General features: G+C 48.1%; 4 protein-coding genes and 1 pseudogene across 4 annotated transcripts, besides 5 other annotated features; 1 reads left to right on the plus strand and 4 right to left on the minus strand.

Annotated features, from left to right (window-relative positions):
* Positions 1-21,546: part of a sequence feature (sequence corresponds to BAC RPCI93-2N9) that runs on past both edges of the window.
* Positions 879-2,256, plus strand: Tb927.6.3390 (annotated as a pseudogene).
* Positions 2,952-3,638, minus strand: Tb927.6.3400 (hypothetical protein; the record flags this gene model as incomplete). Its single annotated transcript, XM_840365.1, has 1 exon — positions 2,952-3,638. One exon carries the CDS (start codon positions 3,636-3,638, stop codon positions 2,952-2,954), a length of 687 nt encoding a protein of 228 aa, XP_845458.1.
* Positions 4,241-4,490: a mobile genetic element.
* Positions 4,491-8,891: a mobile genetic element.
* Positions 8,633-8,891: a mobile genetic element.
* Positions 8,892-12,899: a mobile genetic element.
* On the minus strand, positions 14,690-15,625 carry Tb927.6.3410 (hypothetical protein, conserved; the record flags this gene model as incomplete). The annotated part of the gene is made up of 1 exon (XM_840366.1): positions 14,690-15,625. The coding sequence occupies one exon, from the start codon at positions 15,623-15,625 to the stop codon at positions 14,690-14,692; it is 936 nt and encodes a 311-aa protein (XP_845459.1).
* On the minus strand, positions 16,101-17,150 carry Tb927.6.3420 (hypothetical protein, conserved; the record flags this gene model as incomplete). The annotated part of the gene is made up of 1 exon (XM_840367.1): positions 16,101-17,150. The coding sequence occupies one exon, from the start codon at positions 17,148-17,150 to the stop codon at positions 16,101-16,103; it is 1,050 nt and encodes a 349-aa protein (XP_845460.1).
* On the minus strand, positions 18,698-21,238 carry Tb927.6.3430 (protein kinase, putative; the record flags this gene model as incomplete). The annotated part of the gene is made up of 1 exon (XM_840368.1): positions 18,698-21,238. One exon carries the CDS (start codon positions 21,236-21,238, stop codon positions 18,698-18,700), a length of 2,541 nt encoding a protein of 846 aa, XP_845461.1.

Below are 21,546 nucleotides of genomic sequence, written 5' to 3' on the forward strand. Positions count from 1 at the left end.
TGAAGAGTGTGTGAAGTAAGGATGATGAGAGTTACTTATAAGGTGTGTAATTATTTTGCGTGTGGAAAATGGTCTAAATGAGGGTGCTGAGAGGGAAGGTCTCTAATTATTCTGGGACTGTTTTGTGTGCTAGCAACTAACATAATATTCCATCATGCCAACGTATAATGAAAGGTTTCATTAATAAGCTTAATTTTCTGAGATGGTGTTTTGAAACCCCAATTGTTACCTTTACTAGTGTGTTGTTTAGGAAAATGGAACGCAAGAAGCTGTGTATACATATAGAGAGGGAAAGAAAGAGTATTTCCAGTACGCGTATGAAAGGAAGAGGATATGCTGAATAGGGCTCAGTAGCAGAGTTGTGTTCATTGGACAAGGGTAACACGTGCGTGCAAATTAGGCACGTGATGTGCCAGCGAATTAAGCTATTAAAGTAGCAACTGGAGCCAATGGAGGACTTGGAAAAATAGCATAACGTGAAGGTGCAAGTACTCATGAGGAGAATGGATAAGCTTGTTATTGATGGAAGGTGCAGCGCAGCTCAGTTGGAGGTGCGGTTACTTGGCATGATGGTTAGTGAAGTTTTTTTTTTTTGAATCAAGAAGTTAGGGAAAATGGGGTAACCAACAGGAAAACACCTGTGAGGGAACTCAATGTTGATATACGGCTTGAGGGGAGGGTTCCATACAACTCTGTGTGCTTTGGGATGTGCTTCCTCTTTTGTTGAATGCTGCTGTAGTTGGTTTGTGTCAGGCACTTATTAATTTCGATATTTTTATGTGTCTGTTTGTTGTGTCTGTCAATAACAACAACAATTGTTATGACAAGCTTTAGTTTTCTCCTCCTTTTTGGCTGATGAACGTATAGGCAAAATCACGATGAGGCACGAAGCAGTGTTTGCCATTGGGATGCTTGCGGCTGTTTTATCTCCTTCCTCTCAGGGTGATTTGAATTCTTTCAAATGGAGGACTGAGATGTTTGACTGGAGCCAGTTTGCGGATGATGTGGATGAAAAAGAAAGGCACCACAACTTTGGAGAGTTCGAGACACTGCAAGATTTACAGAATTACGCAGGCAGAGGCCCCACAGCCTTCCTTCAAGAATCGTGAAAAGGAAGGAGAGATTCTGAAGAATTTGGAGGAAATGGTCAGTGAGGCAGAAGCTGTTGGTGGCAATAAGGGCTCGAACAATTCATCTAACAGCACGACAGCATATCAGGAGATGAAGAAACTATTTGAGAAGGCGAAAAAGCTTAAGGAGCAGATAGAGGTGAATAGGACAAAAGCCTTGAATGCAAGTCGCTCTGCTGAAGAAAATATGTTGAAAGCTGTGTATGGCGATGCTGTGGATGTGGCAAGAAACGAGAATAAAACTCTGGAGGAAGCCATGAGAGGAAACAAATCACTGCTGTTCAATAGTGTCTACAATGCAGACACGAGCTGCGGTTCTTTTGGAGACAAGTTAGTCGGAAAGACTCTAATTAATGACTTTTTCTGCCTATGTGTGGGAGAGGCTGTTGATTTAATTAAGAAGTTCGAAAAGCCAAATAATCATGTATATAAATTAGATGTTCCCGATAGCGATGATAACAATATATATAATGGGTTAAATTGTCCTTGTAAGGATGAAATAAGGAGACCTAAAAATGGTAGTTGGACTATGATGGCTGCACATTGTAAAGGTGACAGCAGCAAGTGCAACCCCGACAATATAAGATACAACCATACTGAGGCATGGGATGTGATTAGTAGAGCTTGCGTGTACAAGAATATTGCATCTAATGTGAAAACCCTAAAGAGTGCATTAGCTCAGTTTGATGCGTTAGTGAATTTGGAACAGGGCGGACATCAGGTGAAAGGTATTCTTGGTTATGTGAAAACATTAAACAACGAAAATCGCACATGCACAGGTCACACTGCTGGGTTTACATGCGTCAGTTACAACTACACACTTAAAAATGGTGGAATTCCATGGTACAACCGCCTCACTAACGCCACCAAGGAACTACAAGAAATGGCGAAGTATGCCAAAGAGGCTGACAGCCATCTTCATGAGTTGGAAGAATTCCAACATGAGGCAGAGGAAATATTTCTTGAAGTGAAGCTAGGTGGTGATGCAGAGCTATGGAAGAGTAGCCGAGGTAGGGATGATGGTGAAAGTGGCAATGCTGAAGTAAATAATAATGGATTCAACTATATAGATATAACAACTGATATTTTTACATTAATGATTCTATATCTTTTTTGTATATTTTAGTTTATTGGTACGTTACCAACATTGTTGTGTAGTGTTTCGATTCTTTATTGTTTTTATTTGGATGCGTTCTTTCTTTTTTTTTCGAGCCTGACGGTATGTGAGTTTAAAATAATTGCATTTGAATTTTTTTTTCTTTCCTTTGAATGAATAATCAATGTGGTATCACTTTTTCTTTTGTTGGAATGTGTGTCTTGTCGTTTTTTTTGCTGTTATCAAGATAGCAGCATTTTTTTTTTTTGAAAGCTCGCTGTCGATGCTACGACATCTTATGGGAGCTGAAACTTTATGTAACTTTTTTTTATTGTGTATCATGCTGCGTTGTCAGTGTACTATTAGCTTGTTACTATCTGTGTCGGATAAAGCTATATTTGTCTTGTTAATGACTTTTATAGGTTGGGTCGGAACTAGTTGTAAAAGACAAGTAGGCGTTACTGAAATTTTAATTTTCAACCATTCGCTATGGCTGTAAAAGCGTACTTGCGAGTGAAAGGCTTCTGCCTCTTTTTTTTTTTTTTGAGCCAAACGTAGAAGAGCATAGTGGAGTTTACAATTTTCATTCAGAGGAGTGGGCAGCTTTTTGTGTAGTCTATTCTCCTTTATAGGGGTGTTCCTCTCGAATGAAGAAAGTACATGTTGGAAGAGAATGAGGGGTTTCTCAATTTCTAGGAGGAATTGTGCAAGGTTCTTGGTGAACACTATCTTCTGCATATTTTTGCCCTCAAGCCCGAAGTAACTGCGGAGCACTTTAGGCTTGAGCGCGCGAGTATGTGGGTGGGATTCTCTTCGCATTCGTTGGAGTGTGTATGTTTCCTTTCAACGCAGATTTCATGTTTTTGATGGCGATGTATAGATGAGCCTGATGTTGATTGGGACGTCTTATTTCGGTTTACGAACGTGAAGTGTAGATGAAACCCTCTGACGTTGAAGCTCCGGAGCGGTGGTGGAGATTCTTTTGCTACGGAGAAGGGATGCTGTCTATGCATTCCCCCGAAGTGCTCCATCAGGCTGTCTTTTGATACATGCGTATGACGGCATTGCGTGCAACAGGTGTCATTTAGACCTATAGTTACCGTGTTCCAAATGAGGGATACCTCTTGTTCTGTGATGGAACGGCTCCGTTTTGTACCAGCGTTACTATCCAGGGGATGGCCTCTGCGGTGTTGAATCTTGGTGCTTGGTGTTGTTCCCCCTTTTGATTGTGATACAAAGCTGCATTGCCTGCATTGTAGCGGCTCAGATGTGCCTACTGGGTCGTGCACTGGATGCCCTCTCGTTTCCGTCGCTCGGGAGCCCTTTGTTGGAATACTTGCATTCTCTTCGAGTTCCCATTGCCTTTTTATTCCTCGCGACCCCGTTTGCGGTTGTACTTCGCAGTATTTCATCCCGTGACTTATCACTAGTCCAATTTACGTGTGAAATATATAGCTGCGAGGTCCATATATCGCTTCATTTTCTCCAGAGGTTGAACTGGTGGTGTTATCACTTTGTTCATTGGTGTTGGGTTGATGCGGTCGGTTTTCACTTTGTGTGCCTATCCGTTTCTCCACCACTGGAATGATGTGCTAAAGCTGACCTCTGCTCTTTATTCCATGACGCATTGTCGAGTCTCTCTGCTCAATCAATTTGAACCCACAGATTCCTCACTGGAGTGTGTTTTTTATCATATTCAGTGTGGATTATGGTTCCGCCAGTGTGGGGTGGAAAGGGACTGCCGTTGGTCATGTAGTGTTTCTGTGGCCTGCGCAATGTTAGTACACCTGCGCTCTTGGATTGAAAAAGCCACGTTCTGCGCAAACCCATTTGTGCTGTTTGATATTTTCATCTTCTTTCCGCTTCTCCGACATTTCATCGTCTAACTTTCTCGTTTTGCCGTGAAGGCATCGAGTTTTGTGCCATGTGAGCCCTCCTTTGTTTCCATAGGATTTGTTACAGACACTGAGCACATACGACTTCGGTGGAGGGGGCAGGGGTTATAAGGTGAACATTCCACATCACCGAACAGCAGCATCTTAGTGTGGATGATATACTGCTGATGGCACGCTGGCACGTGCCCAGCGAACGACAAATGAAAAACGGTGTCCCAGCAAGACGCTGCTGATCCCTGTGTTGTATGATGCCGAGGCCGGAGCACAGCAGAGTTCCCCATGAAAGGAACGCTGCTGGCTCTTGGTTTCCCCCGATGATGCGGGGTACTGGACTCTGGCACCACGTGGAGGTGGCCGGCATCGCCAGAGGGCATCGCTGTATTCTCCCGATACCGATCACCATCACATATTTTTCGACGTTATCGTTGGAGACGACACAGACTCACTGAGCTGCCCGCGGCTTTGAAAACCCATGCACGCATAGCTAAAAGCTGACTGGAGGAATTTCCGTCTCAAGGTTGACGAGTTCTGCAGAAAAATTGGTAGAGAAGAATGTCAACACCCTGGAACAGAAATTGAGCTCCGCCATCCGCATTGCGACGAAGGTCTCCGTTCCCCGTGGCTGCAGAGCAACGCCACCACATTGGACACCTGCGCTCGCGAAACTCGATGAAGAGATCGCTGGATACGGACCCTCTCACCGAAGGGAAAAGTTGGTAGCCACGCGTAAGCAGATCCTGGACCGCACCACAAAGAAGAGATGGAGCACGCTATGCTCCAGACTTGCGGTGTCAGACCGCTGCAGTTGGCACATTGTCAAGAAAGTATACGCGCCACGACCACTAACCACACCGGCTGTACTTGTTGATAACGCGGCCATCACGGACTACCGTCAAGCTGAGAGGTTCAGTAAACTGTACTCATCCCGCGCAAGAAGGCACCCCGACTCACACCCACCGGCACACATAAAGACGATAGCGAGTGAGTTTAGTCTCATCACGATAGCTGAACTACGGAGATCGATCAAACTGCTACCGAGTGGATCCATAGCCGGACCTGATTGCTTATACAACGAGGCACTGCAACATCTCGGTAGAGCAGCGCTGAATGTTGTGCTGAGGCTATTCAATGAGAGCCTACGAATGGGAGCCGTGCCGTCTGCATGGAAGACCGGTGTTATCATCCCCATCCTGAAGGCCAGAAAAAAGGAAGAGTACCCCGAATCTTACAGGCCTGTGACGCTCACGAGCTGTCTCTGCAAAGTCATGGAGCGCATAATTGCCGCAAGGTTTAGAGACACTGTTGAGTCCCAGCTGACGCCGCAGCAATCAGGCTTTCGCCCCGGATGCTCACCGCTCGAACAACTCCTGCACGTCTGCGCTGCCCTCTGCCGTCCCACGCACCAATATCGTACAGGTGCTGTATTCGTTGACTACGAGAAGGCATTTGACACAGTAGACCACGACAAAATTGCGGGGGAAATGCACAGAATGAAGGTATCACCCCACATTGTGAAGTGGTGCGTATCATTTCTGAGTAACCGAACTGGTAGAGTGAGATTCAAGGAGAAGCTTTCCAGAAGCAGAACATTTGAGCGAGGAGTGCCACAAGGAACTGTCCTTGGCCCAATCATGTTCATTATTGTCATGAACTCGTTGAGCCAACGCCTTGCAGAAGTGCCGTTGCTGCAGCACGGATTCTTTGCAGACGACCTGACGCTACTTGCGAGACACACAGAGAGGGATGTCATCAACCAGACGCTACAATGCGGCCTAAACGTGGTGTTACAGTGGTCAAAAGAGTACTTCATGTCTATCAATGTAGCGAAAACAAAGTTCACACTCTTCGGGTGTATAGGGCGCCACCCCCTTACATTGCAACTGGACGGCGAAAGGATAGGAGCTGACAGGACACCGAAGCTTTTAGGAGTAACATTCCAGTGTCTGCAAGGGATGGCAACACATGCGACCGAAACGAGACGCAAGATGGACTTCCGACTACTGCAGATAACAGTCATCTCAGCTTCTATATGGGGGCCAATACGACAAGTGCTGAGAGCTTTTTATCTAGCACTCGTACAGGCACGCACCATGTGTGGCATTGAGGTATGGTACTGGGACGCTTCGGAACGAAGTCGCGACCTCCTTGCAGCAGCACAACACAAAGCCAGTCGAATCATAGCTGGCATACCGCATGGGACGCGCAAAGAGGACTCTCTGCTGGAAGCAAACCTCCTGCCACTCAAGACGACCACTCTTGTGCGCAGCATGAAATTCATGCTGATGTGTGAGTCACGAGGCGGATGTTTGCGGCGCAGTGCTGAGGAAGTATACCACAGCAAACATCCAGTCAGAGCCCTACATTCCCGCATCATGCGGTCCTACCCCCACCTCCGCATTGAGCCACGCGAGCACCCACTAGAGACATCGACGCTCCGCCACAGCTGCCGACCGATATTTCACACGCAGATAAAGCCTGTGTGCGCTGATGACCCTGACGATGTCAAAAGGGAGGCTCCCGAAAAGTGGATTGAACGGCATTTTGCACGGAGGGGGAAGGAGCCACCGCGACGAGAGCACTACGAATTGTGGACTGATGGATCCGTGCCCCTCGGTGAGAAGTCCGGATCAACTGCCCTGCTCTATAGAAACAACACGCTGATTTGTGCACCCAAGACCGGAGCAGGGGAACTCTCATGCAGTTACAGAGCGGAATGCGTAACATTAGAGATAGGACTGCAACGGCTGCTGAAATGGCTTCCGGCATACAGAAGCACATCGAGCAGGTTGTCCATCTTCTCTGACTCGCTGTCAATGTTAACAGCACTGCAGACAGGCCCCCTAGCCGTAACGGACCCAATTCTGAGACGACTATGGAGGCTTCTGCTTTAAGTTCAGAGAAGGAAGGTGCGTATCCGACTGCAATTTGCGTCCGGCCATTGTGGCGTGAAACGGAATGAGGTTTTCGATGAAATGGCCAAAAAGGCCGCTGATTTACCACAGTTGCGAGACGCATGGATCCCCGACATCATTGCTTATGCGAAGCGAGTGCTTAGGTCGGAAGAAGTCCATGAGAACACTCATAGGTTTGGTATCACCTGCAACCACTTTCCAACAAAACATAAAGAAGAACTGACGAGGGAAGAGGAAACGGCACTGGCACGCTTTCGGGTTGGAGTCTTCAAGATACTATGGATGGATGTTGCGAAAGATCAACCCGAGTGTGCCTCCACAGTGCCGATGGTGCAACCCGCAACATGCAGCAATAGGGCCAACAATACAAACAGTCCCAACTGTTGCGACACGCACTCTTCAGAGAACCTCCGAACCAACCAAATGTACGGAATGTGATGCCACATACCAATACCTGTCGAATGCTGTAACGCACATGGTAAACAAACATGGCTTTGTGCGAGCTGATGCCCTCCGGAGGATCAAATACGGCGATGCAACACCCGCAGTGGACATCCTCCCGGAGACCCCTCCAGTGGTGGCGATCGTTTCTTTACCATCGAGCATACGAGTCCTGATGAGACCGCAGGTGCTTTACTGTACCCTCTGTGCCTCCAAATTCGCAGTGCCAGGCCGACTATTACACCATCTTAGAACAATACATGGCATAGGCAGCGGTAGTTGCCGCGTGAAAAGGGGGCGAGAGAGCGAGGACTCAGTGCAAGGAGATGGTAGCGTCCCAGCAGCCCCAGCCCCTCAGGAAACACGGAAGCTGCCGTTTCAATGTGACCTGTGCGAGGCGAGCTTCAGTACACGTTCTTCCCTGTCACTACACAAGAAATTCAAGCATAAGAGCATAGTGACGGAGGACGGTACCGTGGTGGTGTTGCAATTCCCTCGTAAGCGTGCTCGTGAGGGAAACGTTGACGTGCCGGGGAAAGGCGAGGTGCAGTGTGGTGTGTGTCCAAAAGTGCTCAGTTGCAGTGACTCCCTCATCCGACACTGTAAGGCTTTCCACAAAGGTGAGGGAGTCGAGCTTAAATGCAGCAAAAGCACAAAATTGCGTGCCACTGATTCCCCGCATACAAATGCATCCATGTTGGTGCGCCCGACATGCGGAAGGCAGTGTGCTAGCAAAACTGGCCTCACCCTACATCAAAAGAAGATGCACGGTATGAAGGTAGAGCGCGCTGTTACCAGCCAACGCGGCGACTGCGAAGAAACGTCGCTGCACCTGATGAGCTGTCCCGGTTTGAAGGAGTTACGTGTCAGGTTTGCGGTAGAAGGTGAGTGTGTGCAGGATATATGTTTTTCCAAAAGGCTGGCGCAATTTCTCATTGCGGTTGAACGGAGCCGGCCGCAGGTGAAGTCCTCACCTAATGTAACAGTCATACAACCCACTCTCCCTTCTGCAACTTCCCAGCTTATTGCTGAGAGTGGAGCTAGCAGGAAAAGCACCGGACGCAGGAATAGTCCAGACACCCTCAGAGAGGGGGTATGCAGTCAACAAGCAACAGAAACAGAAAGAGGGGGAGAGAATAATAAACAAAGAACAAAATTCAAAACAAAAGGATTGCTAATTGACATTTTTGTGAGAGTCCGGGGTGGGAGGCTTCTCGCCCCATCTGCTGTATTCCGTTTAACTGCGGAACTACAACAAAACGTTATAGAGAGGGTGTGTTAGGATGAATAATAAAGGGAGACTCTGCCACAGTCGCCAGACCGATAGCATCTCAGGGCTCTACGGTGATGGCTGATGGCCGTGCCAGTGGGGGGAAACTCTCACGAAGGCACGAAGAAAATTCCAAAAAAAAAAAAATAGAGAAGCATATATCCTGCACACACTCACCTTCTACCGCAAACCTGACACGTAACTCCTTCAAACCGGGACAGCTCATCAAGTGCAGCGACGTTTCTTCGCAGTCGCCGCGTTGGCTGGTAACAGCGCGCTCTACCTTCATACCTTGCATCTTCTTTTGATGTAGGGTGAGGCCAGTTTTGCTAGCACACTGCCTTCCGCATGTCGGGCACACCAACATGGATGTGTTTGTATGCGGGGAATCAGTGGCACACAATTTTGTGTTTTTGCTGCATTTAAGCTCGACTCCCTCACCTTTGTGGAAAGCCTTACAGTGTCGGATGAGGGAGTCCCTGCAACTGAGCACTTTTTGGCACACACCACACTGCACCTCGCCCTTCCCCGGGACGTCAACGTTTCCCTCACGGGCACGCTTACGAGGGAATTGCACCAACACCACGGTACCGTCCTCCGTCACTATGCTCTTATGCTTGAATTTCTTGTGTAGTGACAGGGAAGAACGTGTACTGAAGCTCGCCTCGCACAGGTCACATTGAAACGGCAGCTTCCGTGTTTCCTGAGGGGCTGGGGCTGCTGGGACGCTACCATCTCCTTGCACTGAGTCTTCGTTCTCTCTCCAACTTTTCACGCGGCAACTACCGCTACCTATGCCATGTATCGTTTGAAGGTGGTGTAATAGTCGGCCTGGCACTGCGAATTTGGAGGCACAGAGGGTACAGTAAAGCACCTGCGGTCTCATCAGGACTCGTATGCTCGATGGTAAAGAAACGATCGCCACCACTGGAGGGGGCTCCGGGAGGATGTCCACTGCGGGTGTTGCATCGCCGTATTTTATCTTTCGAAGGGCATCAGCTCGCACAAAGCCATGTTTGTTTACCATGTGCGTTACAGCATTCGACAGGTATTGGTATGTGGCATCACATTCCGTACATTTGGTTGGTTCGGAGGTTCTCTGAAGAGTGCGTGTCGCAACAGTTGGGACTGTTTGTATTGTTGGCCCTATTGCTGCATGTTGCGGGTTGCACCATCGGCACTGTGGAGGCACACTCGGGTTGATCTTTCGCAACATCCATCCATAGTATCTTGAAGACTCCAACCCGAAAGCGTGCCAGTGCCGTTTCCTCTTCCCTCGTCAGTTCTTCTTTATGTTTTGTTGGAAAGTGGTTGCACGTGATACCAAACCTATGAGTGTTCTCATGGACTTCTTCCGACCTAAGCACTCGCTTCGCATAAGCAATGATGTCGGGGATCCATGCGTCTCGCAACTGTGGTAAATCAGCGGCCTTTTTGGCCATTTCATCGAAAACCTCATTCCGTTTCACGCCACAATGGCCGGACGCAAATTGCAGTCGGATACGCACCTTCCTTCTCTGAACTTAAAGCAGAAGCCTCCATAGTCGTCTCAGAATTGGGTCCGTTACGGCTAGGGGGCCTGTCTGCAGTGCTGTTAACATTGACAGCGAGTCAGAGAAGATGGACAACCTGCTCGATGTGCTTCTGTATGCCGGAAGCCATTTCAGCAGCCGTTGCAGTCCTATCTCTAATGTTACGCATTCCGCTCTGTAACTGCATGAGAGTTCCCCTGCTCCGGTCTTGGGTGCACAAATCAGCGTGTTGTTTCTATAGAGCAGGGCAGTTGATCCGGACTTCTCACCGAGGGGCACGGATCCATCAGTCCACAATTCGTAGTGCTCTCGTCGCGGTGGCTCCTTCCCCCTCCGTGCAAAATGCCGTTCAATCCACTTTTCGGGAGCCTCCCTTTTGACATCGTCAGGGTCATCAGCGCACACAGGCTTTATCTGCGTGTGAAATATCGGTCGGCAGCTGTGGCGGAGCGTCGATGTCTCTAGTGGGTGCTCGCGTGGCTCAATGCGGAGGTGGGGGTAGGACCGCATGATGCGGGAATGTAGGGCTCTGACTGGATGTTTGCTGTGGTATACTTCCTCAGCACTGCGCCGCAAACATCCGCCTCGTGACTCACACATCAGCATGAATTTCATGCTGCGCACAAGAGTGGTCGTCTTGAGTGGCAGGAGGTTTGCTTCCAGCAGAGAGTCCTCTTTGCGCGTCCCATGCGGTATGCCAGCTATGATTCGACTGGCTTTGTGTTGTGCTGCTGCAAGGAGGTCGCGACTTCGTTCCGAAGCGTCCCAGTACCATACCTCAATGCCACACATGGTGCGTGCCTGTACGAGTGCTAGATAAAAAGCTCTCAGCACTTGTCGTATTGGCCCCCATATAGAAGCTGAGATGACTGTTATCTGCAGTAGTCGGAAGTCCATCTTGCGTCTCGTTTCGGTCGCATGTGTTGCCATCCCTTGCAGACACTGGAATGTTACTCCTAGAAGCTTCGGTGTCCTGTCAGCTCCTATCCTTTCGCCGTCCAGTTGCAATGTAAGGGGGTGGCGCCCTATACACCCGAAGAGTGTGAACTTTGTTTTCGCTACATTGATAGACATGAAGTACTCTTTTGACCACTGTAACACCACGTTTAGGCCGCATTGTAGCGTCTGGTTGATGACATCCCTCTCTGTGTGTCTCGCAAGTAGCGTCAGGTCGTCTGCAAAGAATCCGTGCTGCAGCAACGGCACTTCTGCAAGGCGTTGGCTCAACGAGTTCATGACAATAATGAACATGATTGGGCCAAGGACAGTTCCTTGTGGCACTCCTCGCTCAAATGTTCTGCTTCTGGAAAGCTTCTCCTTGAATCTCACTCTACCAGTTCGGTTACTCAGAAATGATACGCACCACTTCACAATGTGGGGTGATACCTTCATTCTGTGCATTTCCCCCGCAATTTTGTCGTGGTCTACTGTGTCAAATGCCTTCTCGTAGTCAACGAATACAGCACCTGTACGATATTGGTGCGTGGGACGGCAGAGGGCAGCGCAGACGTGCAGGAGTTGTTCGAGCGGTGAGCATCCGGGGCGAAAGCCTGATTGCTGCGGCGTCAGCTGGGACTCAACAGTGTCTCTAAACCTTGCGGCAATTATGCGCTCCATGACTTTGCAGAGACAGCTCGTGAGCGTCACAGGCCTGTAAGAATCGAGGTACTCTTCCTTTTTTCTGGCCTTCAGGATGGGGATGATAACACCGGTCTTCCATGCAGACGGCACGGCTCCCATTCGTAGGCTCTCATTGAATAGCCTCAGCACAACATTCAGCGCTGCTCTACCGAGATGTTGCAGTGCCTCGTTGTATAAGCAATCAGGTCCGGCTATGGATCCACTCGGTAGCAGTTTGATCGATCTCCGTAGTTCAGCTATCGTGATGAGACTAAACTCACTCGCTATCGTCTTTATGTGTGCCGGTGGGTGTGAGTCGGGGTGCCTTCTTGCGCGGGATGAGTACAGTTTACTGAACCTCTCAGCTTGACGGTAGTCCGTGATGGCCGCGTTATCAACAAGTACAGCCGGTGTGGTTAGTGGTCGTGGCGCGTATACTTTCTTGACAATGTGCCAACTGCAGCGGTCTGACACCGCAAGTCTGGAGCATAGCGTGCTCCATCTCTTCTTTGTGGTGCGGTCCAGGATCTGCTTACGCGTGGCTACCAACTTTTCCCTTCGGTGAGAGGGTCCGTATCCAGCGATCTCTTCATCGAGTTTCGCGAGCGCAGGTGTCCAATGTGGTGGCGTTGCTCTGCAGCCACGGGGAACGGAGACCTTCGTCGCAATGCGGATGGCGGAGCTCAATTTCTGTTTCAGGGTGTTGACATTCTTCTCTCTACCAATTTTCCTGCAGAGCTCGTCAACCTTGAGACGGAAATTCCTCCAGTCAGCTTTTAGCTATGCGTGCATGGGTTTTCAAAGCCGCGGGCAGCTCAGTGAGTCTGTGTCGTCTCCAACAATAACGTCGAAAAATATGTGATGGTGGTCGGTATCGGGAGAATACAGCGATGTCCACCTGGACACTGTGAAATTCCTTGATAGCGTCATATCAGGGGTGGGCTCCACGTGGTGGCGCGCGTACCTGGTGCACTCACCAGTGTTACATACCAGAAGCTGGTTGGAACTTAAATTTAACGTTCATTGAACGGTTAAGGACTCTTGTGTGTGCGGCAACGGGCGCCAGCTTATTTACCCACTCTTGCTCTTGGGTACGTTAGCAGGACCTAATTTTCCCCGCCAGTGCTCCACAAACAAATTATGTTGGGTCAGTGGGCGGTCACCCATACCACTGCGTATTATTGAAGCGTGCTCTGTGGGGTTGAAACGATTCGGTTCGCTGGTGGATGGATTTTCGGGTAAGTCCCGATGCACATGTGAGGCTCGCGGCCAGTGGCGTGGCTTCTGTTAAGCGTAGCGATTACGTCTTGATTCCGTTTTTCTTAGTTTGGACGGTGTGGTGGCACATGCGGAGGCGGTGTTGGTTAACAGTCGCTGATAGCACCAACTGCGCATGTCCTGTTGTATGTTTCGCTTCCAGTCCCTCAAATGGCAGGGGCTTGGTAATTGACAAGGTGGTCCGCGGAAAAGCATGTGAAGATCTGAAAGTGTGTCTTGAATCCCTGTAGATATGGAGGTGGTGGCATCAATGCGACGACTTCCCCACTTCATCTTAATATATATGTATTAGCTTGAAGGAACGCATGGGAACACGCAAAGGCACGGTGATTGCAGGCCAGCTGTGCTGAAAGATGGGATGGAAATGAGAGTACCACAAACGTGAGGGTGTACTGCTCTTCTTTCCGCACGAAGCGTTTGTGTAGTAAATGTGAGGTATGGCAGGCGGCGCGTGCAGAAACGCAGTGTACGGAAAGCGACTCCCATCATTACGGGGAAATTTCCAAGGAGAACGACAACGGAATACACGTCAGCGGTGCGTCGCGCTTCCCGACGCATTCCAAACATCGTCTCAGGGAGTTTGAGATGTCAAGCTTCTCATATGGGAATGTGGAGAAAGAAAAGAAGCCCACGTCGTCTTATGACTGGAAATACTGGAAGCCCTTTGCTAATCCTCTCAAACGATGCCCGGCGCAAAAGATGAGACACATAATATAGGTGACGGTGACTGTGGTGTAACTCTTGCCGACGGACTCGAAGCTGGCGAAGCTCCTTCGGGAAGAAATCAATATCATTGCGAAAACCTTCGAAACCGGTGGCGGCGGGTGCTCATTCACCCCCCTTCCCCCCTGGGTTCTTGTCCTCGTCGACCTTCATTTCGCACCGCATGCGTTGAGGGCCGTTCTGTTGCCGCCATCTGGTTGATGTTGATGAAGTTCTTCTTCTTTAGCCCTTTTATTTCCGACGAAGGTGTCGCACACACGTGGGAAAACGCAGAGTGCGTTTGTGCGTATGGGGACTGAGACGCTCAAATCACTAAATATGCAACACGCTGACGTACTGGGGGTGAAAATAAAACGATGGAAAGAAGAAAGTTACCAACTTTTCAGAAATAAGCAAGCAAGTCACAAAAAGTTTATGCTTACACATTCGTGGTAGCCTGTGGTTCAGCGGTATCAACATTGTGGTAAACAATGGTTCAGTTGTTGTTCAAATATACACATTTGCTCACACAAAAATGAGCTCATTTTTTTTTTTTTTGAAACATTTGATAATGGTATCATTTGGAAATTGGCGATGTAGATGTTTCGATATTAAATTACAGGGTATAATGACATCCAGTGATCGCCAACTCCGGTATTCTGATTTGACAGAGGGGCATTTCCTTTCCCCCAACCTTTTAGCATCGCTTTCCATGCCCGAATTTGTAAAAAAAAAAAAAAGAAATAACCGATTTTCACTCTATTTGTCACATCTCCAGAGTAAAAGGTTTCCTTTCAACTGTGTCTGTGTGTGTTACCCGTGGGGAGGGGTGTCCCGACGCGCAGTTGTCGGCGCCGGGCAGGCTGCCCTTTTCGGTGGAGTGTCGGCTTGCGCAATGCGCACAGGCAGGCAAAAACAAGGACCACAATTCGCATGGCTAAACTTTCCCCAGTCTGCCAAATCAGTGGCTGAGTGAAGAAACTGTGCTTCCTCAATTTTGGGGCATACATCGCTTACTTCGGCTTCTGGTTTGTATAACTGTGAAAATTTCCGCGTTCGTTTTTCTAATAGACCAAGATCACGTGCCACCTTTGCCTCCTGGCGTATTGCAGCAAGATGTGCGGCATTTGCTTCCTCCACTCGCCTTATGATGCGGTGCTTCTCGTTAATCAACCTTTTAAGTTCCCTTTCTGCGTCTGCATGTGCGGCCTGGGATGAGAGTCCCTCATTTTCCTCCTGCACAACCGAGTCATATGCGTCGCATTCCTTAATCTCGTTTTTCAAAGTCTCCAGCTTGAGTCGCAGCTGCCCAACTTCCATACTAAGACTATGTATGGAGTGCTTCACTTCGAGGTATTCCCGTCTTTGCAACGCTTCTGTGGGTGATTTCTTACCAACTGTCCCCTTGCCCGTATTGAAGCACGCACCCATACCATTTATTTTGATGATCGCCTCTTTCCTCTGTGAACGCGCGGCCTCAAGTCGCAATTCCAGTTTAACCACTTCACCGTAGTCAAGCACATCAGTTGCCATGGAGGCAATCTGATCCCCCAACAGCGCCTTCTCTTCAAGCAGTTTGCCCAGCAATTCTTCAAGATACCGAAGTTCCTCCTCATCTTCGCTAAGCTCCACATTCCGACGTACTTGTTTTGCATGAGCGAATCTTCTGGATGAGGGCCGTGCCGATTCAGCTGCTTTCCCAACTTTAACCAAAGGGGCTGTTCCCGGTCTCTTGTTCTTTAGTGTCATATTTGTTTTGATTTTTTAAAAACAAATTGTGTTGTCGTTGCTGTTGATGCGGCTTAATGTACACGTCGGGCTCGCGTGGGGAGTCGCCACACCACCGTAGGTGTCCCCCAAAGCTTTTTCACTCCGTAGTTAACGGTCTGGTGCTAGGTATTATTAGTTTTTCAGAAACGATTTATTGTAACGACGAAAAAAAAAAAGAGGAAAGAAGGGTGAAGCGGATTCCATAACCCACAACTAAATGGAAGGAAGAGAAATATCACGCGCAACACGTTAAAAGTGGCAATCTGGGGGGAGTAAGCATAAAATTAAAAATACGGGACGGACCACGCAAACAAAATTATTACACAGTGCCATTTCTCGTGGAAGGGTGCATTCTTTACGTACAGGACCGAAAGGGGACTTTTTTCAAAAAAATAAATAAATAAAAGTAATGAACTGAGTGGTGCCAAGGAGAAGTGTGTAAAGAATAGCGCGTTCAAACTTGCGTCAGCAGGACATCCTTGCAATAGTCCACCTCAAAATCCTCGAGGTCCTGTAGGTTTAGCGTTAACGTCCACAACCCGTGTGCCTTTACGCTCCGCCCCTCGCTCACTGGTGCATTGGCTACACTAAGGGGATCCATGCATTTCGTAACGGCCCACTTACGCTCCAGGGACAATTCTTCTCGAAGCGATTCCTGCATGAGATTCACAATTATGCGCCCTACGGGAACCACTTCCCATGTGTGGTCCACCTGTTTACGCCTTATCTTACAGACACGCTTCAGTGCGTCCGCCTCTTGCACCGCCCATGCCGCTAAATGTATGTGCCGTGGTCCTTCACACGTTCCAAACAGCATATAGTCAAAGTTGCTCGTTTTATTACTAACATCGATAGCGCAGATGTCCCGGACCTTAAGTGACCGCAAAACTTCTAGTATCTCCTTTACATCTTCTATATATGCCTTCCGCCCGTCCTGCCAAGTTTCGTCGAGGGATCCCTCAACTTCCATTTCCAACAACATGTCTGCAAACCGCTCGTCATCGTATGGAAGTGGCTGTTTCGATCCCGTGCTTGTGGGTTGCTGAATCGTCTCCTCCAGAGTGTCACTAGCCAAAACGCGGAGGGCGCTGCGACTGTTCGTCCGCTGTTCCTCCTGGCGACTGGAAATTGGAATGTTAAGCCGGGAAAATACCTGACCCTCTGGAATATCGTTTTCCCTGACGACGCCGAGTTCTGAAGAATCCCCCACTTCTCGCCGCGCACTGGCTGATCCCAGCGCATTTGTAAGATCATCCAGTTGGAGATCAACAAAATCGCTCTCCCCGCCATTGGAGAGCGGCAGCGGCGGCGGAGTCCCATCATTCGTGAACGCATCACTTGAATGCCAGCGGGCAGCTTTCAGCGGCAGGTGACAACACAACCGATTTCGCATCCTTCCACTTTCGCGAATCAACTCAAAACAGCACCAACGAAACGAAGGCGTAGTTTGAAATACACCACGCGCATAGCAGCCAGGTGTTGATTTGCTAAAAATTCGCCGCATCAGTCTCCTAAAGCAAATAAAAGGAAGGCACAGTACAGGATGAGAGCGACAAACACTATCAAAAATAAAATAAAATCAAAGAACAAGCCCCCGAGAAACACGAATAAGAATATATATATATATATATTCAACCGAAATGAATTGAGAACGGAACAATTCTGAAGTCATGGAATACGGCAGGATTATGATTCAAACAAACAAATCACACAACCTCTCACTTTTTTCTCTTTGCAGGGGAAACGCAGCAGTCCTTTTTTTTGTCTACGCGAGCAAATGCGCTTCTTCATTTTGCCTACATCCAGATCGGTTTCTCAAACGGCTGCACGGATGGAGTTTATCATCAGGTATCGTTCAGCACTAAATTTTCCACGGCAGTGCAGGGCTAAAAGATATTTAAAAAGGGAAAAGGAGTATGATTGTGTGGATCAAGGGGGAAGAAAGTAAGGCAGGCAATGTCTAGCAAAAATAAATTAATAAACAATGTAATTAACAAACAAAAAAAAAGACCAACACATATCCGATGTATCGCTTTCAATTACAGAAAACATACACCACTTAGCCCCAAATCAAAACAAACACGCGCACAAGCACGGATTGCTAGTTAACATGGCTGCCGCAGCCTTAATTCCGCTAAAGGCTAGTCAAAAAGGACACCATGAAGTGCGCTACAGCAAATATCATTTAGAGAAATAACAAGCGTATGCGAGTTATACAGAACAAGCTAATAAATATAACAAATCAGTTGAGTACCGAAGTTGCTCCCCACCTAAGTTCGTCACAAATCGGTACCCTCCGCGTCGCTGCGTACGCATGGCATTTCCTTCAACCACGGTAAAAACAGAAAAACATAATAACAACAAGGTTTGTGTGGCATTCATTTGGGGTGGGCTGGAAAAGAAGATAAATGTATTCATGCATACGCACATACGTATGTACAGGGAGGGGAGGAGAGGGGGGTGGAGGAGTGTTTGTAATTCGGTCATTTGTGAGAACCGAAAAGATTTAGTGTCCAACACCTCTTCTCTCTTCAAAAATTTCTGCGGTTTATCGAACACCCAACCGCGAGAAAATAAAGAGAAAAGGCGTGGAAAGTGTATGGGATCCATCAACCTTTCAGAGGGATGGAGAGTGTGTATCTACCAAACGATACCACCTCGTTGCGCATGAAACAGCTGCAACAAATTCAAATGTTTCTTCCCTCCCCATCTCGTCCACGCCCTTTTGAAGAGGAGAGGGGGAGAAAAAGAAAGATGCACGACAGGACCTTGCGACTGCAGAGTCGGGAAATATGTCCGGTTCCCACTTCCTCCCGTCGAAACTTTTCTCACATTCAGATATCTATCAAATAATAATAATAATATACAAGATTCTGGGGATTAGGGGAAATGTATAGTAGAAAGACTTTGATTCCTAGGGTTGCGAATCGAAAAGTATCATTATATTTTTCCTTTGATGTGTCGTGAAACAGTTCTCCACCCTTGGGAATTTCTTTCGTTCAACTGATTCATTAGCGCGCATGCACGTGGCAGCTGAACCTATTCCTGCGTTCATACCTCACGGTTTTCAATCCAGTGAACGGAGCAACTCTCCTCGATGTCCTTCGCACCTTTTTTGTTTCCACGCAAGTCATTTTGCAGGTAAGTGCCACCACCGCCTTTGCACACCCAAACGCCCTCGTAGCGATTCCCATGAATTTTATTTCGCATCACATGTGGGCGACTGTTAGAGGTAACAATAATACCCGCACTGTAATTATTCAGCACTTCATTCTCTTCAATGACACCGGCACCTTCCTGAAACACATAAATACCTGCTTCTCTTCCTTGCCGAATAATATTTCTTGACACATTTGGCGAGGCCCGCTCTTTAATGAGAATCCCGGCTCGGTTGTTCCTCCGAATTTCATTTTCGACAATAATAGGGGCAGCTTCGGCACAACAAAAGACACCTGCCTTTTGGTTGGCTGTGATGTGATTCCGTTTGAGGACAGCATTTGCACAGGGACCCTTCGCCACCACACCGAAACTGCCATTGTTTGCTATGTGGTTCTCTTCTACCGTACCATGTGCGTTATGTAAAAAAATTCCCGTAACTCCGCCATCCACCACATCGTTTCTTTTGACACATGCAGTGCTATCCTTTTTAAGCAAGAATCCGGCCAGTTTGCAGTTCTTCACCGTATTCTTTTCAAAGAGACCATGGGCCCCTTCGAGAACAACAACACCTGCGGTTTTGGTATCACATATATGGCAGTGGGAAACAATGGCATCTACGTCACTGTTTACTGTGATGCCACTCCCATTTGAGCTTGAAATCCGGCAGCGGGATATTTTCCACTCACCCCCAACGAGAGATATGGCTCCAAAATGGGAATCCTCTTTATCATTTGCCTCAGCAGGCTCCACTGCGTATTCCTTCTTTGTCTGTCGAGCGATGTGACGAATGACGAAATTTTCTATAGTGCCCCTACCAGCTATGCAGTGTATAGCGAAGGGCCCATCACTTACTTCAACAATGGGTAGGGGATCTTCACCGATAATGCTCAAGCTGTCTGGTAAATCAGCTCCCAACACAAGTGGATCCGTGAACACAGCTGCTTCTTTGACCACAATATTACGTACATGAGATAGTCCTTTAACAGCCTGCAGCGCGGTTTGTAGCGTTGGGTAGTCCCTGGGGACACGAATTGTTGTATCTTTTATGTTCCGGCCCGCACCGCGAGCGAAAAAGTCAAACAAAGGTGTTACAATGTGAGGACTTGGGCTGAGACCGCTCCTATCACCACAAGATATGCGTCTCGGAGTCAGAAAACGTGATGAAGTGCTGCTTGCGCTCGATGCCCGCCACTTCACCAGTCGCATCGCCGAGCCGCTCTCATCTCTGAGCCAGTGAGTACGAGTACTTCGACCGCTACACGTGACACTGTAAGGTGTACGCTCGAGGCTGCTGCAGCTCCGCCGGCTTCGACTTGCCTTTTCAGAATCTTTTTTGCACGACTGCACGCCGTTAAAGTTTGTGGGACTTGCCATGTGCTCTGTGTCACATCCATTGCTCAACAACGCTGCGAGACTCGAGGGTGTTGCACATCTAGGGGCGCTCGGTGTCGTGATACCATTGGATTGCACCACCGCACTTAACATGGCGTCCAAACGACACGAAATGTCTTCGAGAGAGGGCCGATCATCAGGCGATCGATATAACATATCACGCAGAAGTTCTCCCAGATGTCCGGAGAAACCCATGTCCGTTACTTGCTTCACAACCTTTTCCACAATTGAAGGATTTTCAATCACACGACTGTTTATGGGCTGCTCCTGCAAGGTGGTAAGCTCTAACATCACCACACCTAATCCCCAAACGTCTACCTTTCCATCGTACTCCTCCTGGAGCATATGTTCCGGAGCGATGTAGAGCGGTGTGCCTACAACTTTCTCTTGCGACATCCCAACCGCCACGGCCAAGCCAAAGTCACCAATCTTCACATTTCTACCCTCGTCTAGGAAAATATTTGTGGGTTTCAAATCTCTATGCAGAAACCCTTTCCTGTGAATGAATTTAAGTGCCAGAACACACTGCTTCATCCACAAAACCACACGTCTTTCCGAAATGGGGTGAAATCCAGTTGCGACAAAGCTTCTCTTCGATTTACTTATAACCACTCCCAAATCCCCGTAAGTGCATAATTCCATAACGAGACAAACGCATATCTCATTTGGACCAATTTCCACCGCATCCTTGCCGTCTCCGCAGCTGTTATTCGTAACTACCCCAACTGCATCGACAGGCATGTCCTCACTATATCCCTGTGAGTCGGTTGAAATAGTCGTCTTTTTGGTAGGGAATTCGAACAGCAAGCGGCGAACTTCATTTGCGTCAGACACAAGAAAAAAATCCTTGTACGACACGATGTGTGGGTAGCGTAGTTGTAGCAGTACCTTGATTTCCTTTAGCGCTGCGTTAACAGACGAAATGTCGTGGCATCGAATTACTTTCATAGCGAATTTCCGCCCAGTTCGGACGTGAATAACACTAAGCACAGAACCCTGTGCGCCACTACCAATTGGACGGTAAATAGTGTAATCCTCCATTGAATACTCGGGTGATTATACGCCTTTGTGTGCTAAAAGGGCACTAACAGTAATTATTCCCCTCCAAGGTACAACGCTAGGAAACAAAAGAAAAAAACGTTGCGTGGCTCCCAAGATATCACAGGCAATAATGAATACAGGTTCAGCACACATCGTAAGGATGAGGAAGAGCGCAGAGTTTCGTTGTCAAAAAGTGCGGAAGTAGACGATAATTTGGTTGAGAGAGAGAGAAACGATAAATTATATATGTATATGTTTCCTCCGCTCCATTTTTTGCTTGATTGGACCGGTGCAAAAGGGCGAATAAC

This window comes from Trypanosoma brucei, chromosome 6 (genome assembly GCF_000002445.2).
Source record: "Trypanosoma brucei brucei TREU927 chromosome 6, complete sequence".
In the NCBI taxonomy this organism is placed as follows: domain Eukaryota; phylum Euglenozoa; class Kinetoplastea; order Trypanosomatida; family Trypanosomatidae; genus Trypanosoma; species Trypanosoma brucei.